General features: G+C 33.2%; 1 protein-coding gene across 2 annotated transcripts in view; it reads left to right on the top strand.

The window, feature by feature from the left end:
- Positions 1-22,188, top strand: part of Uqcc1 (Ubiquinol-cytochrome c reductase complex assembly factor 1) — a 145,103-nt gene that overhangs the window by 62,017 nt on the left and 60,898 nt on the right. For both annotated transcript variants that reach the window (XM_090405338.1, XM_090405337.1), the window contains exon 5: positions 9,118-9,175. In XM_090405338.1, coding sequence (XP_090261464.1) covers positions 9,118-9,175 — 58 coding nt within the window. The remainder of the gene's footprint in view (positions 1-9,117; positions 9,176-22,188) is intronic.

Here is a 22,188-nt window from a genome sequence, read left to right as displayed (position 1 = left end):
CGACAAAACAACCTAAAAGTCTTCCATGATAATGTAAGAGAAATTACAAAGGAATTCTCAGCAAAAGCAGTAACAATGATAAACAACAAGATGACTGAAACCTGGAATATTGAATATATAAGAAAAATCTGGTCAAATCATTTTAAGACTATCTTCCACCAAGGAAACAAAACTACAATGCCAACAATAGAAGAAAATAATGATCACCCAAAAATTTTACAAGAAGAAGTTAGATACACAATAAAACAGATGAAAAACAATAAAGCACCAGGCATTGATACTATCCCTACACAACTGTGGTCATATGGAGGCAGCATATCAATAGAATATTTAACAACCCTATTCAATAAAATACTACAAACAGGAGAGATCCCAGATGACTGGAGAACTGGAAAGATCATCCCAATATACAAGAAAGGAGACAAAAGAGACTGTAGAAATTACAGACCAATCAATTTACTCCCTCAAACCTATAAAATATTCATAAGAATTATACAGAATAGATTAAAAAACACCTACGAAGAAATGATAGGCATAGAACAAGCTGGTTTCCGAGGAAACTATTCAACAATAGACCAAATTTTCACATTGCACCAACTAGCAGAGCTCAGCTGGGAAGACCACAAAGAACTATATTGTTGTTTTGTGGACTTTAAACAAGCTTTTGATAACATCAACAGAGAAATCCTTCTTAAAATTCTACTAGAAAAAGCAATAGACAAATATATAATACAGTTTCTGATAAAATATTACTCTAAGACAAATGCAATATAAAAAAGACACACTCACAACAGAACCCATAGAAATCCAAAAAGGAGTAATGCAAGGATGCCCATTATCTCCCATGCCTATTCAACATATATCTAGATGAAGTTGTAAAGAAGGCAATAGACAATGAGCCTGGAATCAATGTCAAGGATTTAAACATAAATAATATCAAATATGCAGATGATCTCATCCTTATTGCAAGAATCTCAAATGAACTGCAAAGTTTGATAAACAAGCTAAACGAAACCTGTAAAACGTATGACGTGACAATAAATATACAAAAGACAAAAGTGATGAAAATAGGGAGGAACAGAACTACCATCTCAGCCACCCTAAATGGAGAACAAATAGAACAAGTAGACAACTGACTTCCTAACGTCCTAATCAATACTTTTCCAACTGAAAAAAGAAGACCCGGAAGACCAAGAATTACCTGGCTGAAATTAATAAAGAACATCTCGGGATGCAGAACATATAAGGAACTTTTTTGAACAGCAAGGAATAGAGAAGACTGGAAGATTTTGCTCAAGAGAAGACTCAACCCGTCTTAGACGGAAGAGAAGAAGAAGAATAAGAGATTGTCGATCAATTAATTCCTGCAGTGTTGACTTTCTATCCAGAAGGTGATGGTTGTTTCATGGACCATAACGCTATGATCCATTGCACAAGAATTATTCAGCAGTGGTTCAGTGAGCATGACAGTGACTTACGCCATCCTCTCAGCTACCACAAAGCTAGGATCTGAACCCTGTTGAGAATGCATAGGAAATGTCAGAAAAACAGATCTGGAGCAAAGTCCTCTTCTGTCAAATCTGAGCTATTTAAAGAGCTGTCTGGTTCTGATGTAATCCGACATCTTGTGGAATCTATGCCAAACTGCATATGTGTTGTAATTTTTATTTATTTATATATTTATTTTTATGTTGGTCCCATGCATGAGAGATTGGTTGATCAACCTATAGTACGTAGTACTGTATATGGGTAGTGGGTGGAAAAGGAGAAACTTGTTTACATTTGATTTAAAAGCCTGTATATTGTATTCCTTGGGAAATACATCAGGAGAAAGATTGTTCCACAGTACAGCAGTAGCAGGGATGGTGGAGGAGGAGGAAAAGAAACTTGTTCTGTGGGTTTCGAGGTGTACTGTGAACAGTGCTGTGCCGTGCTGTGGATAGGAGGTGCCCTTCTGCAAAACTTTTTCAGTGCCGCCATAAAATAAGTTTCCATGAAAAATTTTTGTGAAAAATTTTGCTTTGTTAAAAGTACAAAACAGTTTATATGCATACATAAAAATAAATTTTATTTAACAATAGTAGAACATTGTAATCACTAAAATTCATTAATAAGGAATTTTTAAAATAATAAAATTTTTCAAAAATGTTTATTTCGTTAATATATAAATACAACAGAATATATATATATATATATATATATATATATAAGCAAAAATTACTTTTATTTTAATATAAAAAGAAATATTATTACATAAAAAAGATAATTTGGAGATATGCTTTTAACTATATAACAATTAGGATAAATGTAGATTTATTTTACATATTTATCTGTCTTGCTTTAGCTGCCACAAAATTTTTAATAATATCTTTAATGTCTAATGAATCCATAATATTAATTTCAATTGATATAATTGATAAATCTGTTAGATGCTCTCCAGACATTGTTGACTGCAAATAATTTTTTATTAGTTTCAGTTTTGAAAAACTTCTTTCCCCTGATGCTATGGATATTGGTAATGTTAAATAAATATGCATTACAATCGCAATATTTGGAAACGTGTCGGTTAATTTATTTTCGTATATATAATTTAAATCATCCTGAGGAGCCGACTCTTTTTAAATAAAACATTGCAAAGTTTTTAATTGCTCAAATAAAGTCATACCATCAATATCGCGATTGTCGGAATCTTGATTGTTGCTCAGTTTTAAGTGCAAATCTTTATGTTTCATTAAATCTTCATCACTCCAATATTTTCATTATCTAATGTCTCTTATAACTTTAAAGTCCTCGCTATGTTGCTTTAAGAGTATGAATCTTTCTGTGACTGAAGTTATTGTCGTGTCTAAAATTGCGAAGAAAAAATTTATTTTAAAATTTTGTTTAGGATCATGCGTTGTCTCATCTGATGCTTTGTAACCAAACATTTTTGTTTTTGTTATTTTGCGAATGTCTTGAAAAATAGGATCAATGTTAAGATCGTTTGCTACTTCTTTTGCAGTACTAATAATATTTTCAAAATACTGGTCTGTTCAACTAGTATTTAATTCTTGTATAACATAATCAAGATTTTCTGTAATTTTTCCTATATCAAATGCCGGATTCTGCATTATGTTGCTTGCAACATTTACGAGACAAAATTTCGTACCAAACATGAACAGAGTAAATAAATTTAAACGAATAAATCTTTGAAATTAAGTTGTCTGCCTGAACTCTAGAATCGATATCTTTAGTTTCATCTTCCGTAATATCAAAAAGAGCCTGTTAAATTTCCTTGATATTATTTTTAAGTGGCTTTATTGCTTCTACTCTACTCTGCTTTCCCACCTAGTAGCAGAAAGTGGTTTTAAATTTAAATCACGAATATGTTTTTTTTAATATAGCCCAATGCTTCACATATATTGAAAAATAATTATATAATTCCTGTATTACTCAAAAAAAATTTACAGTTTCACAGGATATCTTAGCTGCATCATTAACTACCAAATTTAATGAATGAGCAGCACATGGAATAAAAAAAAAGGCCTTGAATTTATTTCAAGGATTTTTTTCTGCTGTCCATTATGTTTGCCTCACATATTTGAACCGTTATCATAAGCTTGGCCGCGTAAATCTGAAATGTTAATATTCAATAATTTTAAATAATTGTTTATAAATTCAAATAGTACTTGCCCAGTGGTATCTTCTACAGATTGAAAACCCAAAAAATGTTCATGAATTTCTGCTATATTTGTATCCTTATTTTGATTAACAAATCTAATAACAATAAATAATTGTTCTGTGTGGCTTATATCCGGAGTAGTGTCAAGAATTAATGAATAATATTTTGCCTCTTTAACCATTTCTAAAATTTTTTATTTTATAGCTTCAGTAATTATATGGATGATTTCATATAATTTCTGAATTTTATCACCTAAATAATGAGTAATGTTCCTTTTTTGTGATGTTTGGATGCGATGCAAGTGTTCTGCCATTATCGAATCAAATTTAGCCACAGTTTCTACTAACTTTAAAAAATTGCTGTTATCATTTCCAAAAAGTTTTTGTGAAGAACCTCTAAAAGCTATACACTGTCTTGATAAATATTGTATTATGTAGATTAACCATTCTATAACAGATTGCCAATATTTTTTCTCAGTTTTATATAATCTTTGTTGTGTGCAATCAATAATGCATTTCTTAATCAACGACATTTTAAGTCCGCTGTATTTTGAACAGTTTTTAATGTGCACAGAACTTGTCTCATGTATTTTTAGTATATGGCTCAAATGTTGCCAGTCGTTACATTAGTATTGCCAACTGTATTCATTAGTAAGTTGGGAATTTTGACTACCAAATATTTTGCAATAATAACTGAAAACTGAATTTCGTGATTCTGAATAAACTAAATAACTTCGTAAAAGTTTTTTTCCATTTGCTAAAGTTCGATAATAGTATGAATTGGGAAAACTTGCAGCCAGATTGATTTTTGGGAAATTCTTTATTAATTACTTGACGCAGGCAATGCTCAACTAAACAATCTCTAACATTGGTAGTTATATGATTTGGCCAAGTACCTGGATCATTAACATTAAAATTTAAAGTAAAATTTTAAGTTTTGGGTTTCACTGAACCAGAATCCAATATTTCTTCTGCTGCAACTTCTGTAGACAGTCCAGTCAGGCCAGTTTCATTTTCACATGTAACATTTGTTTCTTCATAGTTATCTTGTGTCCTCTCTTTTTCTGTAGAAGAGCTACACAGAGTATTTGTTTCATCAGAACTTTCTGTTCTTCGTTTTTTATGTGGTCCTGAAGTTAAAAATTTATTTGGCGATCCAGCTAATTTATGTTCCAGTTGTTCTCGTTGCAGTTGTCTTTTCCTATTTTGTGCACCAGATAACTTCTTTGGCTTTTTACCGAAATCTAGGGGTTAATATACTTGATTAGACTTTAAAATAAGAAGAGCGGTAAAAGTCGTCTGCCACAATAAATAATAATTTCTGAAATTTCCCCTTAAACTTATTTTTTAACTCCTTAACCGATTATTAATTTTTAAGGTAAATGGTCCAAAATCTATTTTTTTTTTATTACAGAATTTGATTTTTCAGATGTTTTGAATAATAAATATGCTTACATTTTAGGTATTTTTTTGAAAATTAACATGTAGAGATATTAGCCACTGATTGATTTCTCAGTGTTATTTATTTAATATTTTTTACGTTCTGGTAATTGTTTAATAATTAAGAAATTTCTAGAATATTAAAATTATTTATTAAAGAAATTAGTAAATTTGAAATAAGAAATATATAAATAAATCTCTTATTGAAAATTATTTATTTTCTAGACGTCTAACCAACATAACATAAAAATCTTTTGTTTTCAAAATAAGATAATTAACTAAAATGAAACAATTTAACTGATTTTCAAACTTAGCAAAAATATAATAGATGTACTTACTTTATATGAATAATAATCCAAATTCCCAAAAAATTTACTAAACAACAGTAAATATATTTTATAAAACAAAAGGCAACTGCACAATAACACTGTAACGCACAAAATGAAATGATGCAAAATACATCAAGAAAGGGCAATTGCAGTATGTGTAAACAAACCTAGACCATCTAAAGAGCTTTATAGCTCATAAATAACCTATACAGGATTTTTAGCTATGGTCCCTCAGCAGCGACCCATATATATATATATATATACACACACACAGGATAATCGGTTAAGAAGAAAATAATAGGTAAATTTATTTTAAAAAAATGAAAATTATTCAACAAAAATAACAGTCATTTACAATTTATTTTTTTAAAAAATGTTATAAATGTTTTTTGTGAAAACTAGAGGTTCAATTAAAATCAAAATTTATGTAGCTCAGTGGAAGTGGTGCTTGCATCCTCTGCTCTTGGTTGCTCGAAGTCAGACTTAAGTTCAAGTCTAATCGTTGACTGGAGGAACTTTTTCTAAGCCTTTCTTCGACCGATTCATGAGTTAGTCGATATCTGGCACGTGCAAGCGGGTTTTTCCTCCCGGAAACTCGGTTTTATTATCCCGCAACTCAAGAAAATCGACCGTAGAACCCACACTATTTCAGACATTAAATATATTGTGTTAGGGTTAGGTACCAAGAGATGGCAGCACTTGTTTGCCAGCCTCTTCATCAGAGATTGAACTGCCCATCCAGTCTCCCAAAGCTAGATAGGGTATAAAGGCCTCGCCTATTCCCTGTAAGGGAATAAAAGGCATTAGCTGATTTATTTTTTTATTTTTTAATTTATTTTGGCTGGTAAATTTTAATCCCCTTTTTATTTTAAAGTCTCACCAAATGCTTACTGTCGAAAAAAAATCAATTATGTTATAATTTCTTACCTATTAAATTTGCAGAACAATGTCACTGTTTCAGTCACAATCACACATCCACAAAGGGCAAAGCACAGCATAAGAATGAATTCACAGTCTGTCTTAAACTAATAATTTCCACTAAAAATATAATAAACAATCGAGAATATACACATTTTGCTGAGTCAATGCTTACTCTGTGCAATAAAATCTGTGGCAAACAAATTATAATAAAATTGGTGATGTATTAAGTTAAAAATATTGTTAGATTATTCGCAATTCATGATAATTTGACTGATTTTAAATTTCATTTTTATTGCATTAACTATAATTTGTAATTGTATAATCTATATAGTATGATATAAATCAAGAATGACAAAATTTATATATTTTTTATTATTTCCCATGGTGAAATGGTGTCCCTAATCTTCAAGCGCCCTTGTGCAGGGCACAAGCACGGCATGGCTCTGACTGTGAAAGGATGTTGGATGGATGGCGGCTGTATGTGTTCCAATGGGCTTAGTACTGAATGGGGGAATTATTGATGCTATTTCAGATGAACATTTGCCATGGAAATATTTATAGAATACACGAACTGCAGAGACCAAACATCTGTGTGTAAGTGAGGGGAGTGAGTTGGTAAGGGATGGGTCATTTATCAATCTAGTTGCTCTCTTCTGTATTGAGTCAAGCACTTTGAGGGAGCCTTTAAGAGCCCCACTCCAAATGTGAGAGCACTATTCGAGCTGGGCAGATTTGTGATTTGTAACTGTCTGGAGGTGAAGTAACGTCTTGAACAAAAGAGAAATCCTAGGTTTTTTTGAAGCTGATGATGCAATTGTTGTGATATGTTTATGCTAGGAGAGGCCTGATGTCATGGTAATTCCAGCACAGTTTTAAATAAAAGTGTCTAATTCAGTGGCCAGTATGTGTGTACATACATACACAACCTCTGTCCAAAAAGAAACCGAACTTTTCAAAAATAGAAGAAACTAGTGGCGCCACCTGTTATATCTTTTTGTTGTCGAAAGCGGCAACCTTCATTAGTGTTGTGCCAACTGTTTATGACATTTGTTTCATTTTTTTTTATTTATTTATCTGGGATACCCCCATTCCTCGACCGTCCCTTAGGACTTTGAGCCCTCCCAATGAGGGATTAAGCATGTATTTTTTGACTGTAGCCTGTGTGTTCATGAGTCCGGTTTGCCTGCTTGCGGGAAGAAAAACTCCAGATAAACTGGGGGGAAAACCCTGCTGTCCACACCCAAGACTGGCTGACTCGGCTATGGCTGAGAAAGATCCTTAAGCTCCTCATATCATCAACGGGAATCGAACCTAGGACACTCCTTCCACAGGTATATGGTTGCGAAGTGCATAGCCACTAGGTTAACCGAACAGACATTTGTTTCATTAGAAGCCGAGTTATAGTGCCAAGAGTGACAGTGTGCTTTGATGAACAGTTGGAAAATGAGTTTCAAACAGAGAGCTGTGAATGACTTTTGTGGTAAACTTGGTAAAAGTTTTACCAAAACACATCAAATTCTGCAAAAAGCATACGGTGATGAATGCTTATCCCATACCTCAAGTTTACGAGTGGCTTAAGGATTTCAAAGTAGTTGTGAGACGCTTGAGGACAACGGTTTTTGGATGGCCGGGCCACCCAAAAACTAGACTAAGCGAAGTTAACATCCAAAAAGTGCATGATTTCATCAAAGAAAACCCAAAATCGTCTGTGAGATTGATTGAAGATGAATTGGAGATTCCAAAATCAATTGTGCACAACAGCTTGACCGAGAGTTTGGGTCTTCATAAATTGAATTCACGATTTGTTCCCCACAAGTTGACCGACAACCAAAAAATGTATCAAATTGAACTCTGCAAGGACCTGATTAAAACCGCTCGTAAGGACTCAGACTTCCTTGAAACAATTGTTACTGGTGATGAAATGTGGTGTTTTGAGTATGAGCCCGAAACAAAGTGCCAGAATGCTGAGTGAAGACCACCAGAAGAGGAGGAATCTGAAAAAAAGTTGCTTGGAGAAGTCAAAAGTAAAGACAATGCTGATTTAATTCTCTGATTCCAAGGGCATTATCCACAAAGAATTTGTTCCACCTGGCCAAACAGTGAGTGGTGAGTTTTATCTAGAAGTTTTGAAGCGATTGATAGCAAGAATTCATCACGTACGACATGAATATCATGATGCAGGCAGCTGGTCACTTTTGCACGACAATGCACCATCTCATTGTTAGAACATTATGAGGTAGTTTTTGAGCAAAAACCAAGTTTGTGTGTTGGATCACTCACCGTATTCACCTGATTTAGCACCCTGTGACTTCTTTCTCTTCCTCCGACTTCATTTGCTGATGAAAGGAAAGCGATACGACACCATTGAAAACTTTCAAGTGGCAGTAACCACTACCCTCAACAGTATCCCAAAAACTGATATAAAAAACTGATTTAACGAATTAATCGACATTGCCAAACACTGTATTGAAGCTGAGGGAGAGTACATTGATTGAAATTAATGATTTGAATAATTATAATTGGCCTGTGTTTTATTTTCTATCAAAAGTTCGGTTTCTTTTTGGACAGAGGGTATATATATATGATAAGGTTAAAAACTTGTGTGAGTGAAATTCACATAATATGTATATATATATATATATATATATATATATATAACTTTCATTTAGTAAGAATAAATATTTAAAAATAATTATTTATATGTACTATTAAGAAAATATTAAGGAAATCAAACTTTTCTTAATTTATTTCTAATTTCCTTATTCAGATTTCCAGTTACCAGATACTTTTTATTCTTGGTTTATGATTATTGAACTGCATGTTTGGTAAGTTAATCTATCGTACTCTCTCCCTTTCTCTTTTTTACTTTATGAAAACAAAAAGCCAAGAGTCAATCATGTTTACTTTTAGTGTTCATGAATCTAATAGATTTACTATAAATGTATTTGGAATATTACAAAGCATAGAACTGTTGAAGTCCTCATTTCAGCTTTCTGAAGTTGAAGATGAAGTACTCATGTGACTGATATATCGTAATTAAAAGTAAACTGTTTAACATTTCAGATGCAAAAGAGTGAAGTAAAAGATATAGGAGTTAAAAGGCTGTAGGAATTTTAGAAGTGATGAAATTGAAATATTGGAACTGTGGAGTATATTGGAGTTGCTTAAGAATATAATCAAAGCTAGATATCTGGGAGAAGGCCTCTTCTTATCCAATAAACAATGTAGAAAACCAACTGGGACTTAATTCCTCAGCCGCTAATTCTTTTTTTACTTGTAGATACATGTAATGGTTTAATAACATTTTTAAACTGTCATATGCATGTGGAACTGATGCAAGTAATGTAACATTTATTACTGACATAGCAGTAAATAAATTAAGGGCAATAACAAAGGAAAAGGTGTGGAATTGCACATTAACAATAGATTTAGAAGAACACAAAAGATTGGCAAGTACCAAACATAAAGAATACAAAACAACATGAAAAAATAGAAATGCAAATAATAATGAGAGAAATATAAGAAAGAACTAGAAGAGTATGAAATTATAAAAATGAAAATGCAGAATTAATGTTTAAATTTTGAAATATTACATTCTTGTTTAATCCTTTATCCAAGTGATGCATGTGAAGTGACCATGCTTGTATATAAAGGCTGATGACTTTGCGTCAGTTGTCTTAGTATCCCATAATGCAAAGCACATTTCCTTTCAGAAGTGCATAATGCTTTTTGTATGGTTTTATAGGACTTTTTATCCATATTTTGTTATTGCACATGATTTTGTAAGTGGTGGTGGTTGCTGTGTGTGTGTGTGTCTCCTGTTGCAAAGCAATGGAGAAATTGATTTAGGAATAGAATAAAGGACTATTTCTTTGGACAGGATTCTCTCCCTGTGGTGGTCAGCAGGGATTTGCTAAGCTATGTGCAGAAAGTAGCTAAACAAAAGTCTTGAGAAGACTGTGGTAAGAAGATTATATCATGAACATAGCAAAACATTCTTGAGACCATTGAAAAAATGTAGAAATGGAGGAATGAGTGCTGTAAAAGGAATCAAAAATAATAATGGTGACATAAAAATTATTCTGTCTCTGGTTGATGGTATCATACAGTACTTACTAGGAAAGCGACTAAGTTTATGAATGTTTCATTTAGAAAAGGTGAACTACAAAACAGGAAATTATGACCAACTGAGGAGAATGCTAGGTTCAATCCCATAGCATCAGATGCTAGATGGAAAGGATATCAGCAGTGCATGGGAAATATTTAAAAAAGACATCAGTAATATAATTATTATTATTACCCAAGACTGCATGGAATCAAAGACTCATCTGGGAGGTACTTTTATCATACACACAGCTCATCATTCCATGCTTTAAACACGCTCAAGTTCTCTGCAGACACCACACTCTCAGGCAAGGCAGTCCAATAATTCACAACTCTGCAGGGAAAAAACCTGCTTCTCACTCCCCTACTCACATCCTCTTTATACAGTTTCCAGGGATGACCTCTGGTTCTCCCTTGATCTCCCACTATTTTCTGTAGAACTTCTCCAGCATTGATCCTATAACAACCCCTTACTAACTTGCAGGTCTTTATCATATCTCCCCTCTTCCTCATGTCCACTAGACTCTGAAAATTGCATCTTTTCAATTTTTCCTCATATTCGACATTCCAGAGGTTAGAAACTACCTTAGTCAGTTGCCCTTTCCAACATCTCTTCGTCCCTCTGAAAACCAGGTGATCAAATCTGGGCACAATAGTCCATGTGTGTGGCCTAATCAAAGCTTTATACAATGGAACAAGAATCTCCCTACTTCTACAAGTCAGTATCCTCCACATCATTCCCAGAAGCCTTTGTGTTGTGTTCACAGTTTTGGCTGTGTGTCCCCTAAATTTCAGATCCTTATCTACTGTTACCCCGAGATCTCTTATTTCCTCCATCTCCAACAATATATCCTCACCAAGCATAAATTCTGCATCCCATCTTTGTTTCCCAAATTTTAAAACCTTACATTTTGCAACATTGAACTCACATCCCCATTTCCATGCCCAATCACTCAATTTATTCAAGTCTTGTAAGGCCACAACATCTTCTCTACTCTTCATGGTTCGTCGCAACTTTACATCATCTGCAAACAACTGAATATCTACATCCCAAATCTTCACCAATATCATTACTATACAAGTTAAACAGTAATGGCCCTGAAACATACCCCTAATCACTAGTGACTTTCCTTTTCCTGGATATCACTCCCCCATACACAACTTGTTGATACCTATCAGATAGCCAGTCTCCAATCCAATGCACTAATCTAATATCCAACCCTATCCGCTCTAGTTTGACTATCAACTTAATATTGGAATGTGTCCCTGGAATTTGAATGATAAATAGGGTATGAATGAAATGAATGTGTAATTTACTGAGCAAAAGATTCATAAGAAAAAGATGATGTGGAAGGAATATCATGTGCATAGCAATGATGTCAGTTATAAAAATTATAAGAGGCCAGAAGAGTTACAGCTGTTTTTTTTCTATTGTTATACTGCAAGTAAAAGAAAGATTGAATATGAAAGAATAACTCTACTGAATGCAGATGGTGTGCAGGGGACAAATGCAGAAGAAATTGTTATTAATGAATGCCCATATTCTTAAAATCTATCAACCTGGTGTATGCAACATTGTGCTCACTGATACCTCTTCAATAGATGAAGAAACTCAAGTGTATGAAGAGGAGGTACTAGAGCTGTTGCTCAAACTAAATAAGAATTTGGCAGTTTATTTTTCACTTGGTTAGACTATAATAAATTTAGTTTAATCCTTTATCCAAGTGTAAGCAAATAGAAACTCCTATAGGTAAATATGACCTCTCCTATTGCTTCTGCCTTAGTATCTCCACGTTTGGGTCTGCCTCCCACTGACGAGACCTCAATAAAGGTTGAAACCGGTCTGGGTAGTGGCCCATCCCTTAATGCATAGCAGTATACATGTCTGCAAGGAGATGTGCTTTGCATTATGGGAGATACTGAGACAAGGAGTATAGAGAGCTTGGTCCACCTTTTTTTGGAGTTGCCTGGTGTTGCACTACCTTACCCCAGTCCTGAAGATATTTTCAGGCACAAACTTTGTTTGCTTACACTTGGATAAAGGATTAAACTAAATTTATTATAAGAATTTGGCAATTGGGATTGAGAAGATATCAGCACAGATGCTAAAAGAGTGTTAAGCTGAACTGGCTATTCCTTTGGCCAGGCTATTTATGAGTCTCAGAATAGGGAAGATTCCACAGGAGTGGAAGGAATGTATGGTAATCCTATTGCACAAAGGTAGTGCAAAGACTGTTGTATCCAACTATCGACTATTAGTATTTCTGGAGCAATGGAGATCTTGGAAAAGTTGGTTAGGGCTTGCATACAAAAATGGGTTGACAGAGAACCTATACTTTGCAATGAACAGCATGGGTTTACTAAGGGAAGGTCATGTTTGAACAACTTGCTCATATTCTGTAATAATGTTACAGGGAAATGGATACACCATGATACTTTTGCATTTTGCTAAGGCTTTATGACAGAATGGAAATATGGAAGATTTTTGTGTAAATTGGAGAATATTGGATTAGATTATAAAATATTGGTGTAAATATTGGTGAATGGGTGATCAAAAGATATTAGGAAGTGGTATACGGGAACATACATCTGCAAGATTTAAGGTGTACTACAAGGATCAGCCTTTGGCTATTATTTGTTCAATTTGTACATTAATGATATTGGGAAGGATTTAACAGGTGACATACAGCTATTGCTGATGATGCAAAGATAGCAAGGTGATCAGGAATGTGGGTGGTATACAGTACTTGCAGAATGATTTGAATAGGCTGGAATGTGAAAATGGCTGTCAGATCAATGTTAGCAAACATAAAGTCATGTACTTTTGTGTAATAAGATATCCAGTGTCATATTATATGGTGGGATAATGATAGAAGAAATTAGTCAAGCTAGAGATCTTGAAGTTTTAGTTGATAGTAATTAGAAGTTCAAGGGCCATATAGCAAAGATTGCAAATACAACTCAGAGGATAATTGGAACTGAAACAAACCTTGATGTAAAGATAAGGAAGTCGTTTTGCCTCTTTACAAGACCATGATAACACCTCACTTTCACTATTGAGCACAGGTCTTTGTCTTCTAGTTTCCCTGGTGATTCTGATATGGTGGAGAGAGTGCAAAGCAGGGTTATAAAAATATTGTGAAAGCAGATTGAGAATTTGTAGACTGCAGACACTAGCAAACAGGAAAATGAGGGCTGATATAATTGAGATTTACAAACTTCTGAAAGGGTCATGTAGGATATCAATAGATGGAATTTTTCATTTTATGCAGTGTGAAGGAAGGATGAGAAGGTCCTTGGAAGTTGAGAATGAATGCTGTCAAGAAGGTATTTATCTCTGATAAAGTGGTATGTGATTGGAGTGGATTACCATTAGATTCTGTGTCTGCAATTAGGATGAATAAATTCAAGAACAGATATGACAGCTAGTGTGGATAATGTGTTCCCCCCCCCTCGATGAGTCCTTTACTCCCAGGAGGTTTCTCTTAATAATAATAATTATAAAAAACAACAACTGAAGATATAGATATTCTAAATGTCTACAGTAATCACTTTGAATGATTATTAAATGAGATAAGCAGCAAAGAGAAATAGAAATTATTCAAAAGGAGTGTGATCGGGAGTATATTGGTACAGAAATCTAAAGTGCGGAAAAGCTTGAATAGATAACATTGTCAGAAATGTTAAAATATGAAGGTATAAAAGTTTTATAATGGCCATGCTGCATCATTCAAAAGGTTTGGTCAGATTTAATTTCAGATGACTGGAATAGATCTCATAGTACACATCTGTATAAAGGGTAAATAAAACTCAATGTGAGAATTATTACTAATTTCTTGGACATCTTCATGGAATCAAAGACAGATCATGGGAGACCTGTACTAACTATCCTTTACACTGTACCTGCCATACTTCTCAACTAGTAGTATACAACACATGTTCAAACCAGTTTTAACTTAGAAAGTTGAAAGTTTGGTTATAAATAAATAGTTGAACAAGACCAGACATCACTGATTTGAGAGTTCTGAGAAAAATTAGAAAATGAACAGATGGCATCAGTGCAGATTCATATTCAAAAGGAAGATATTAGAAAGGAACTCGACATCATTAGCATTCAAGAATGTGTGAGTGGAGCTAATCTAAGGTCATTTAAAGAGAATGAGAGAGGAAATGTTAGCAAATCAGGTTTTGATGGTAGAAAAAAAAAAAAGGATCAAAGGAAACCAAGATCTAGGGGAAATGGATGCATTTAGTAGTGTCCTAAAAAGCTGAAAATTTAAGATTTGACAGTATTAAAGTCCTGGCAAATAATAGATCGATTTCGAAGAAAATTATTTGTAGGAAGTATTAATCATGTTATACTATCGTACTACTACATGATTAAGTACTATATCTTGTAAATGCCTTGAAGTTACATTTCAGGAATTTGATGATGTGAACTTGCATTTAGTATACTAGCATAATCTAAATAAATATGATTATGTTAAAATTCCAAAGATTGGGAAACTTTAATTCTTAGGCCTCCCTCCCAACATCTAAAACTAGCCAATAGCACCTATAGAGGGTGCTCCTCATAGAACTTTAGGCTTAAAATAGTCTAATTTTTTTCCACTTATTATTGTGTATGTGTGCTATTACAGTTTTAATCTTGTATTCCTGAAGATGTCTCTGTGACAGAGGCAAAATATCAGAATGATTAAATCTGTTGTTTAATTATTTCTGTGTGCTGTATTTATTTCATTAAATTTAATTATGAGGACTTGCATTTGTTTGATAAGTCAGATTCACATGTGATAATATTTTTGGATTTGTTAAAGGCATTGGATAGTTTACTGCATGTTAAGTTACATACAGGCTGTGTGAGATAGGGATAGATAACAGATAGGTTATATGGATAGGAGATTGGCTTTAGATATGATAACAAGGAGTTGGGTAAGGAATAGTACAGGGGCACGTTCCAAAAGGGAAAGGTAACCAGTGGTCACCTTTGTTTTCTTTTCTGTTCTACGACCCATATTGTTTATCTTGCTTGTTAATGATTTGGATTGAAATGGGATATTCAGCTGTTTGCTGATGATGCAAAGTTGATGAAAGTCAAAGAAGTGATGCTAATGGCATCACTTCTTTAACTTTCACTAACTTTAACTATTTAAATGATGCTGATGGCATCAGTTAAATAGGTTTTAGTTTGGATAATTGTGGAGTTACAGTTTTAATGTTAAGAAGTGCAAGATACTGCACTTTTGGCGTGCAGAGGTATAGGACTATATACTATATTGGTGAAACTATAAAAGTGATAAGATTTTGAGATCTGTAAATGATGGCCAATAGAGAGGTGGATATGCTCCATGTAGCTGTTGTGAACACTACACAGTGCATTGTAGATATAATAATGAGGACACAGACAAGTAGAGATAAGGTGGTTGTATAAGCTCATATAGACTACTGAGCACAGATTTGGTATTTGGTTTCATTTGTGATGTGGTCCGCGCACTTAGCCTAGTGGCTATGCGCTTCGCAACCATATGCCTGGGGAAGGAGTATCTTAGGTTCAATTCCCGTCGACGATGTGAGGAGCTTAAGGATCTTCCTCAGCCATAGCCAAGTTAGTCGATCTTGAACATGAACAGCAGGGTTTTTCCCACCAGTTTATCTGGGGTTTTTCATCCCGCAAGCAGGCAAACCGGCCCCGTGAACACACACGGATCTACAGTCATAAATACTTAACCCCCATGAGGGGGCTCAACTCACCCCAGTAGGGACGGGGGAGAAATAGGGAGAAACTCCATATGAATAAATAAATAAATAAATTTGTGATGTGGAAACCTCGGAGTGTTGGTTATGAGGACAGGTTGAGAAAATATAAATTGCAGAATTGAGTGGTATGATAGAAATGTTTAAATTGGTGAGAGGATTTTACAGGATTAAATACAGAAGGTATTTAATCTTATACTTAGAGTGGAGGATGTGGAGAGCAATAAAAATCCATAAAAGTGTGGTAAAGAGAGGAGTGAGAAGTATATTTTTTACATGGAGAGTGGTGGGTGATTGCCAGAATGTGTTGTGAATGCTATGTGTGAAATAAGGTTCAGGATGATGGATATGTGAGTGAGATCTCCTGCAACAAGTCTCTTGATATGATGGTTGATTATGATAGTAATAATAATAACAATGATTTAGTGCTGTAAGCAACATAAATAGCAGGTTACTATTTGGCCAGATTAATTGAAATATGGAGCACAGCATCTCCAAAGCAGTGTTATTAGCTATTTCTTAAAATAAAATTAAGAAAATAAAATGAAAAAAAAAAAAAAACTGACAGGTAGTTCCTAATATAATTAGGAAACAGACAATGATTAAAAAGAAATTATTGATAATTCTAAGAAAAAAAGATGTGATGGCAAAAGATTATTTAAATTGGGATAAAGACTGAGTGATACTACCTTTCTTACAATCATATAAGATCACATAAGAATAATTATATATATATATATATATATATATATATATATATATATATATATATATATATATATAATCAGATAAAAAAAATAAATAAATAAATAAAGATCAGGACTGTTAAGGGAAGAACAAATCTGAAGGCCATGGATAACATCTGGAAAAGTAAAGCGATCAGCCTGAAAATGAAATTTAGAGTACTAGAAACATGCATCTTTAGCAATGTACTGTATGGATCTGAAACATGGGTAATAAATAAGGAATCAAAAAAAAAGAATTTTGCCATTTGAAAGAACTTGTTACAGGAAGATTCTAAGAATAGGATGGTTACAGAAAAGCACAAATGAAGAGCTCTATCAGAAGATACAACCAAAGGAGAATTTAATGCAGAAGATTATAAATGGAAGCTGCAAGTATTTGGACACATCTGCAGATTGAGCAAGAATCGGAAGATAAAGACATTCGTGTTAGGTATTATGAATGGTGTAAACAGAAAAAGTAGACCAGACAGAGAATGGGTAGATGACATAAAGACCTGGTGTGGAATGGGGTTACAGAAACTGCGACACTGTGCACTGGACAAAGAAAGGCGGAAGAAGATAGTGAAGGAGTCATCAGACACCAACATGCAATATGCCCATAGTTCGTGATAATGAGATAAACAATTCCATTCTTACTTACATCAAGCTTCTGTGTTTTGTATTGTTCATAGCGCTGTTTCTGGTATAAACCACAATGAAAAAATAGAGGGTGAAAGCTGTTTTCTTCTGCTAATTTCATTCATACTATGACATATTTCATCAGAAATAAAGATAGTTTTAATTTGAAAACACATAGTAGCAGAATGATTTTTACATAAATTGTTAATAAAAATTGATAAAATGTTGTTAAACTGATGGTGCATATTATGTTGAAATATTATACATGTAGTTCGTTATTGATTTGTGCTTGTAACGTCTATTGTAACTTAGCTCTGAGTCTCTTGGGTCCGTTATGTAGGCTACCCACATTTGGTTTAAGATAACTCCTTGATTTTTATTACATTATTTGAACACTGTCATTTAAGCTGCTTTTTTAAATTTTGAAATACAGAAAATTATGGAATTATAAAAAGTTATGAAATTATAAAAAAATATAAAGTTAAATTCAATAAACAGAATTCTTAGTTACCAAATAACTTGATATTTTTCATTAGTATATGAAAAGTCAGGTTTGATTTTCTCCTGAATGTTTCATTTGTCTGACATAATATCTCGCATATGCAGAAAATTTTATAAATACCTGTCCTCTTAAGTTAAATGAGGTTGTTTGAGTGACCTAAGCAACAACAGTGTGAAGGCAACTTTGAGGATGTTATTCGCTATTATTAGCAAATAATGCTTTTGTGGTATTAGCTAATAATAGCTAATACTTCATAATACATGAAAAATATCAGTGATATTTGTGATATATTTTGTAAAGTAACTGCACTTTGATAGTTTGTTTTTTCTATGCTAGGTTTTGTAAAATGTTTGTGATAGTTTTTTTATCAGCCAAGATCGATTACCAGCCAGTAAATCACACATATGACGACATCTCAACACAGTATGCACCATTGGTTTAATAACAATTCTATCTACTTCAGTTTATGTATTAAAATCATTCTTCTGCTAGATGTTTTCAAATTAAAAATGTCTTATAAGTGTCTAAAAACACTAGTAGTTTATTAGACACTTATAAGTGTCTGAAACACTAGTAGAATGAAACAGTTTTTACTTTTCATTTTTTTATTGTAGTGTATACCAGGAATAATGTTAATTCCATTCTTAATAAACAGTATAGATATTCCCCCCCCCACTGTTAAATGACTTTTAAGTCTTCTATTTTTACATTGATGAGACATGCATGTGAAGGTTATTCATATTGTGGAAATTATGTGAAATACAGAAAGACTAATTTTTTCCCTCCTTTGATATGTGTACTTATATGAAAACCCATATTAAAATTGTTTTATTAATTTTTTTCTGTATATTATGGTGCTTTTTCTTGTATTTTTAACTGATTTTTTTTTTAATTTAAATTTTATACCAGCAAAAGAGGTAAAACCAACTACATGAGGTATTTGTGTATTAATAGCATTAATTTCATTTTAATAGAAATTATTAGCTTTCCTTTCCAAAAAGAACTTTTCTGTGTGTAAAATCTGCTGATCATGTAGCAAAGCTTATGTAAGCCAGACTGAGAGAAATTATCAAATTGGAAACGATGAAAACTAATAATATCACCCATGAAAAAAAGTGATAGGTCAGGTCTTACTGCTTAAATCTATATGAAACTCTGTGAAATAGATTGACTTTAATACCTGTTCTTAATAGTAACCTCCTGTCTTGTCTATTCAAGAAATTGAATAAAATTGTTTATTTGCAAGGCAGTTTGAACAGGAAACCAAGTGTCATTCTGCACATTATTTAAAATTCACTTTTATTGTTGCAGTCAATCAGATCCTTTCTGTGTCAGAGTTATTTTTATTTATCTATAAACTATGAAAATAATGGTTTGCATGCAACAAATTATTAGATGCATCACATGTATGAGTTTGCTTTCAAATTTGAACTGTATTATATTTTTGAAAAACATAACTGTTTCTGTTGGTCTTATTTATACTTGTTTTCTACTGTGTACATATTTATATTGATAATAATGCCAGTTAACTGATGACAAAGCGTGAAAATTCAAATAGATATTTCTGATAAGAGTAGAGTAGAGTATTCTGATAACGTTAGTTTCAATTTTTATTTAGAAATAGTATTTTAACAAACACCAATTTGCTGATTATCTTGATAGTCAAAGATATACAAGTACATTATCGATTTTCTGGCACCCTTGGTTCCAGAGCCTTGATGGATTAGCTGTTTTGCCAGACAAGTGGAGGTCACATAATAATTCATCAACACTTCTGACCCACAAATTAAAGCTCTCTAAAGCACCATGGATGACCAGAAATGTAAGTATTGAATGTAACTTAAGTTATTAAATGAAATACATTAGTATAACTCATGCAGTGCAAGTGGATAGGGAGTTGTGCTTATGCTTGAAACCACTACCACTGTGAACTGGCTCTTGTTTATAAGCCCTATCTAGGATTAATTGTATGCAAAAAATTTTTTTGCTTATTTTTTAGTGTGATTTGTTTTTCTTCACACTTGGGATCACCCAAAATCCAGAGATTGCCATCAAGTGTAGATGTAAATAATTAAGTGGGTGCACATAGGCATGCTATCTGTGGCTGCTTGGTTAACTAGTTAGGTGATCACAGGAATTTGGAGTTTGCTATTCTAATTTTTCCTGGACTAAAGGAGGTACTGGATCATCCATGGCCAGAAAATCAGTGGTGTACTTGTATAATTAAACTACAAATCATCTTGTTTTATAAAACTCTTCTCTTATTACATTGCATATAATATATATACATATATATATATGTATATGTATTGTATATATACATACCATCTAAAATATTTAGCATATGTACTAATCTTAACCACGCTACCGGCCAGGACATATATATATATACGTCCAAGTAAACACGGATGTGAAGTGCTTATTAAAATTGTAATACCATTAATATTACATTGAAATATATGATGGATATGAAGCATATGAGGATGTGTATTTGATCCATAATGGCTGGTAAGGTGGTTAATAGCTAATCTTGATAGCTTAATTATATAAATTACATTTATATAATTATTTATATTTGGGAATGGGCTAGCAATTTGGGATTTAGCTGACCAAATTGTATTTTTATTGGCTTTACACATTCGTGCTGGGCAGCATCTGCACAAGTGTAAACTGCTTGCAGGAACTAGCATTAGCATATATATCCTGCTTTCGTGTTGGGTGGTCGCATTTTCATACAGCTTATACAGCATGTTAGGTGCAACCTTTTTTTTTTTTTTTTTTGGTAGAATTTTATTTGTGAAATCAGCATTTGTGAAGTGTCTTGATGATATTGAATATCTCAAATGTAATTCAAACTGATTTCAAGATGTATATATATATTCTCATATTCTTTTTGCTTTACATCGTGTGTGCTTTCTGTATCTAATGACTTATAAACAGCTGTTATGATTATTTCTACAACTGAAAATTTGAAAGAGGATGTTAGGACAAATGTGCTTGTGGGAGGGGGAGTGTTTTTTTCCATTGTGAGTGTTATTCTAGTTGTTTCTAATTACATTGTTGTTAAATATAGTACATATACTGTAGATGTCGCTGTACTGTATTATTGTAATGTGTTTCTTGCCTCTGCAGTGTAGCGTTGGAATGCTTTTCAGGATATAGGAACATTTTATTTGAGTCTTTGGAAACAACAGATATAGTAAAAATTTATCTCTTCGTGAATAAAAATGAATACTTCTGGAAGTATTTATTTTTATTCACTAAAATACTAGCATAATGTGAGATATCTATTATTGATAAGACACAAGAGCTCATGGATTTGCAGAAGGGTAGATAAGTCTGATGATCGGAAATTATGTATCCTATTAATTATAATGAAGAGCCAAAGGCTTCAATTCGGTGACATGAACTTATTTAAGTTAAGGGATATTATATCCCATATTGTTTCTTAGCCGAATAAGAAACTCAAATCAAAGAATTTCATGCCGAATATAGAAACTATATAAAGTTCGGCGATTCCAAGTGTAAGCAAATACCTGGATAGTGCAGCAACTGACCCTTGAAGGTAGTGCAAGCTGAAGCAACTCGTGTAAAAGGTGGAGCAAGCAAGCTCCGATCACTATTCTTGATATTTACCCATAATGTGAACTTAAACTCCTAGGAGCTGTATTATTGTTCAACATTATGAGAGAAGGTTACTATTCAGACCGGTTTCGACCTTTTTTGAGGTCTCATTAGTGAGTAGGTAGACCATGTTAATACCAAGTTTGTAGCGAACAGAACTTACATTCCTTTAATGAGAATTGCCAAGTGGTGTCCTATTAAAGTATTAATTATAATGAAGAGCCAAAGGCTTCAATTCGGCGCCATGAACTTATTTAAGTGAAGAGATATTATATCCCATTAATACAGCTCCTAGGAGTTTAAGTTCACATTATGGGTAAATATCAAGAATAGTGATCAGAGCTTGCTCCACCTTTTACATGAGTTGCCTCAGCTTGCACTACCTTCAAGGGTCAGTTGCTGCACTATTTTTCAGGTATTTGCTTACGCTTGGAATCAGCAAACTTTATATAGTTTCTATATTCGGCATGAAACTCTTTGAGTTTCTTAT

This window comes from Typopeltis vanoorti, chromosome 15 (genome assembly GCF_054136105.1).
Source record: "Typopeltis vanoorti isolate ZY-2024b chromosome 15, IOZ_Tvanoo_1.0, whole genome shotgun sequence".
Lineage (NCBI taxonomy): Eukaryota > Metazoa > Arthropoda > Arachnida > Uropygi > Thelyphonidae > Typopeltis > Typopeltis vanoorti.
The sequence above is the reverse complement of the archived record's forward strand: the minus strand, read 5'-3'. Positions and strand labels throughout refer to the sequence as shown.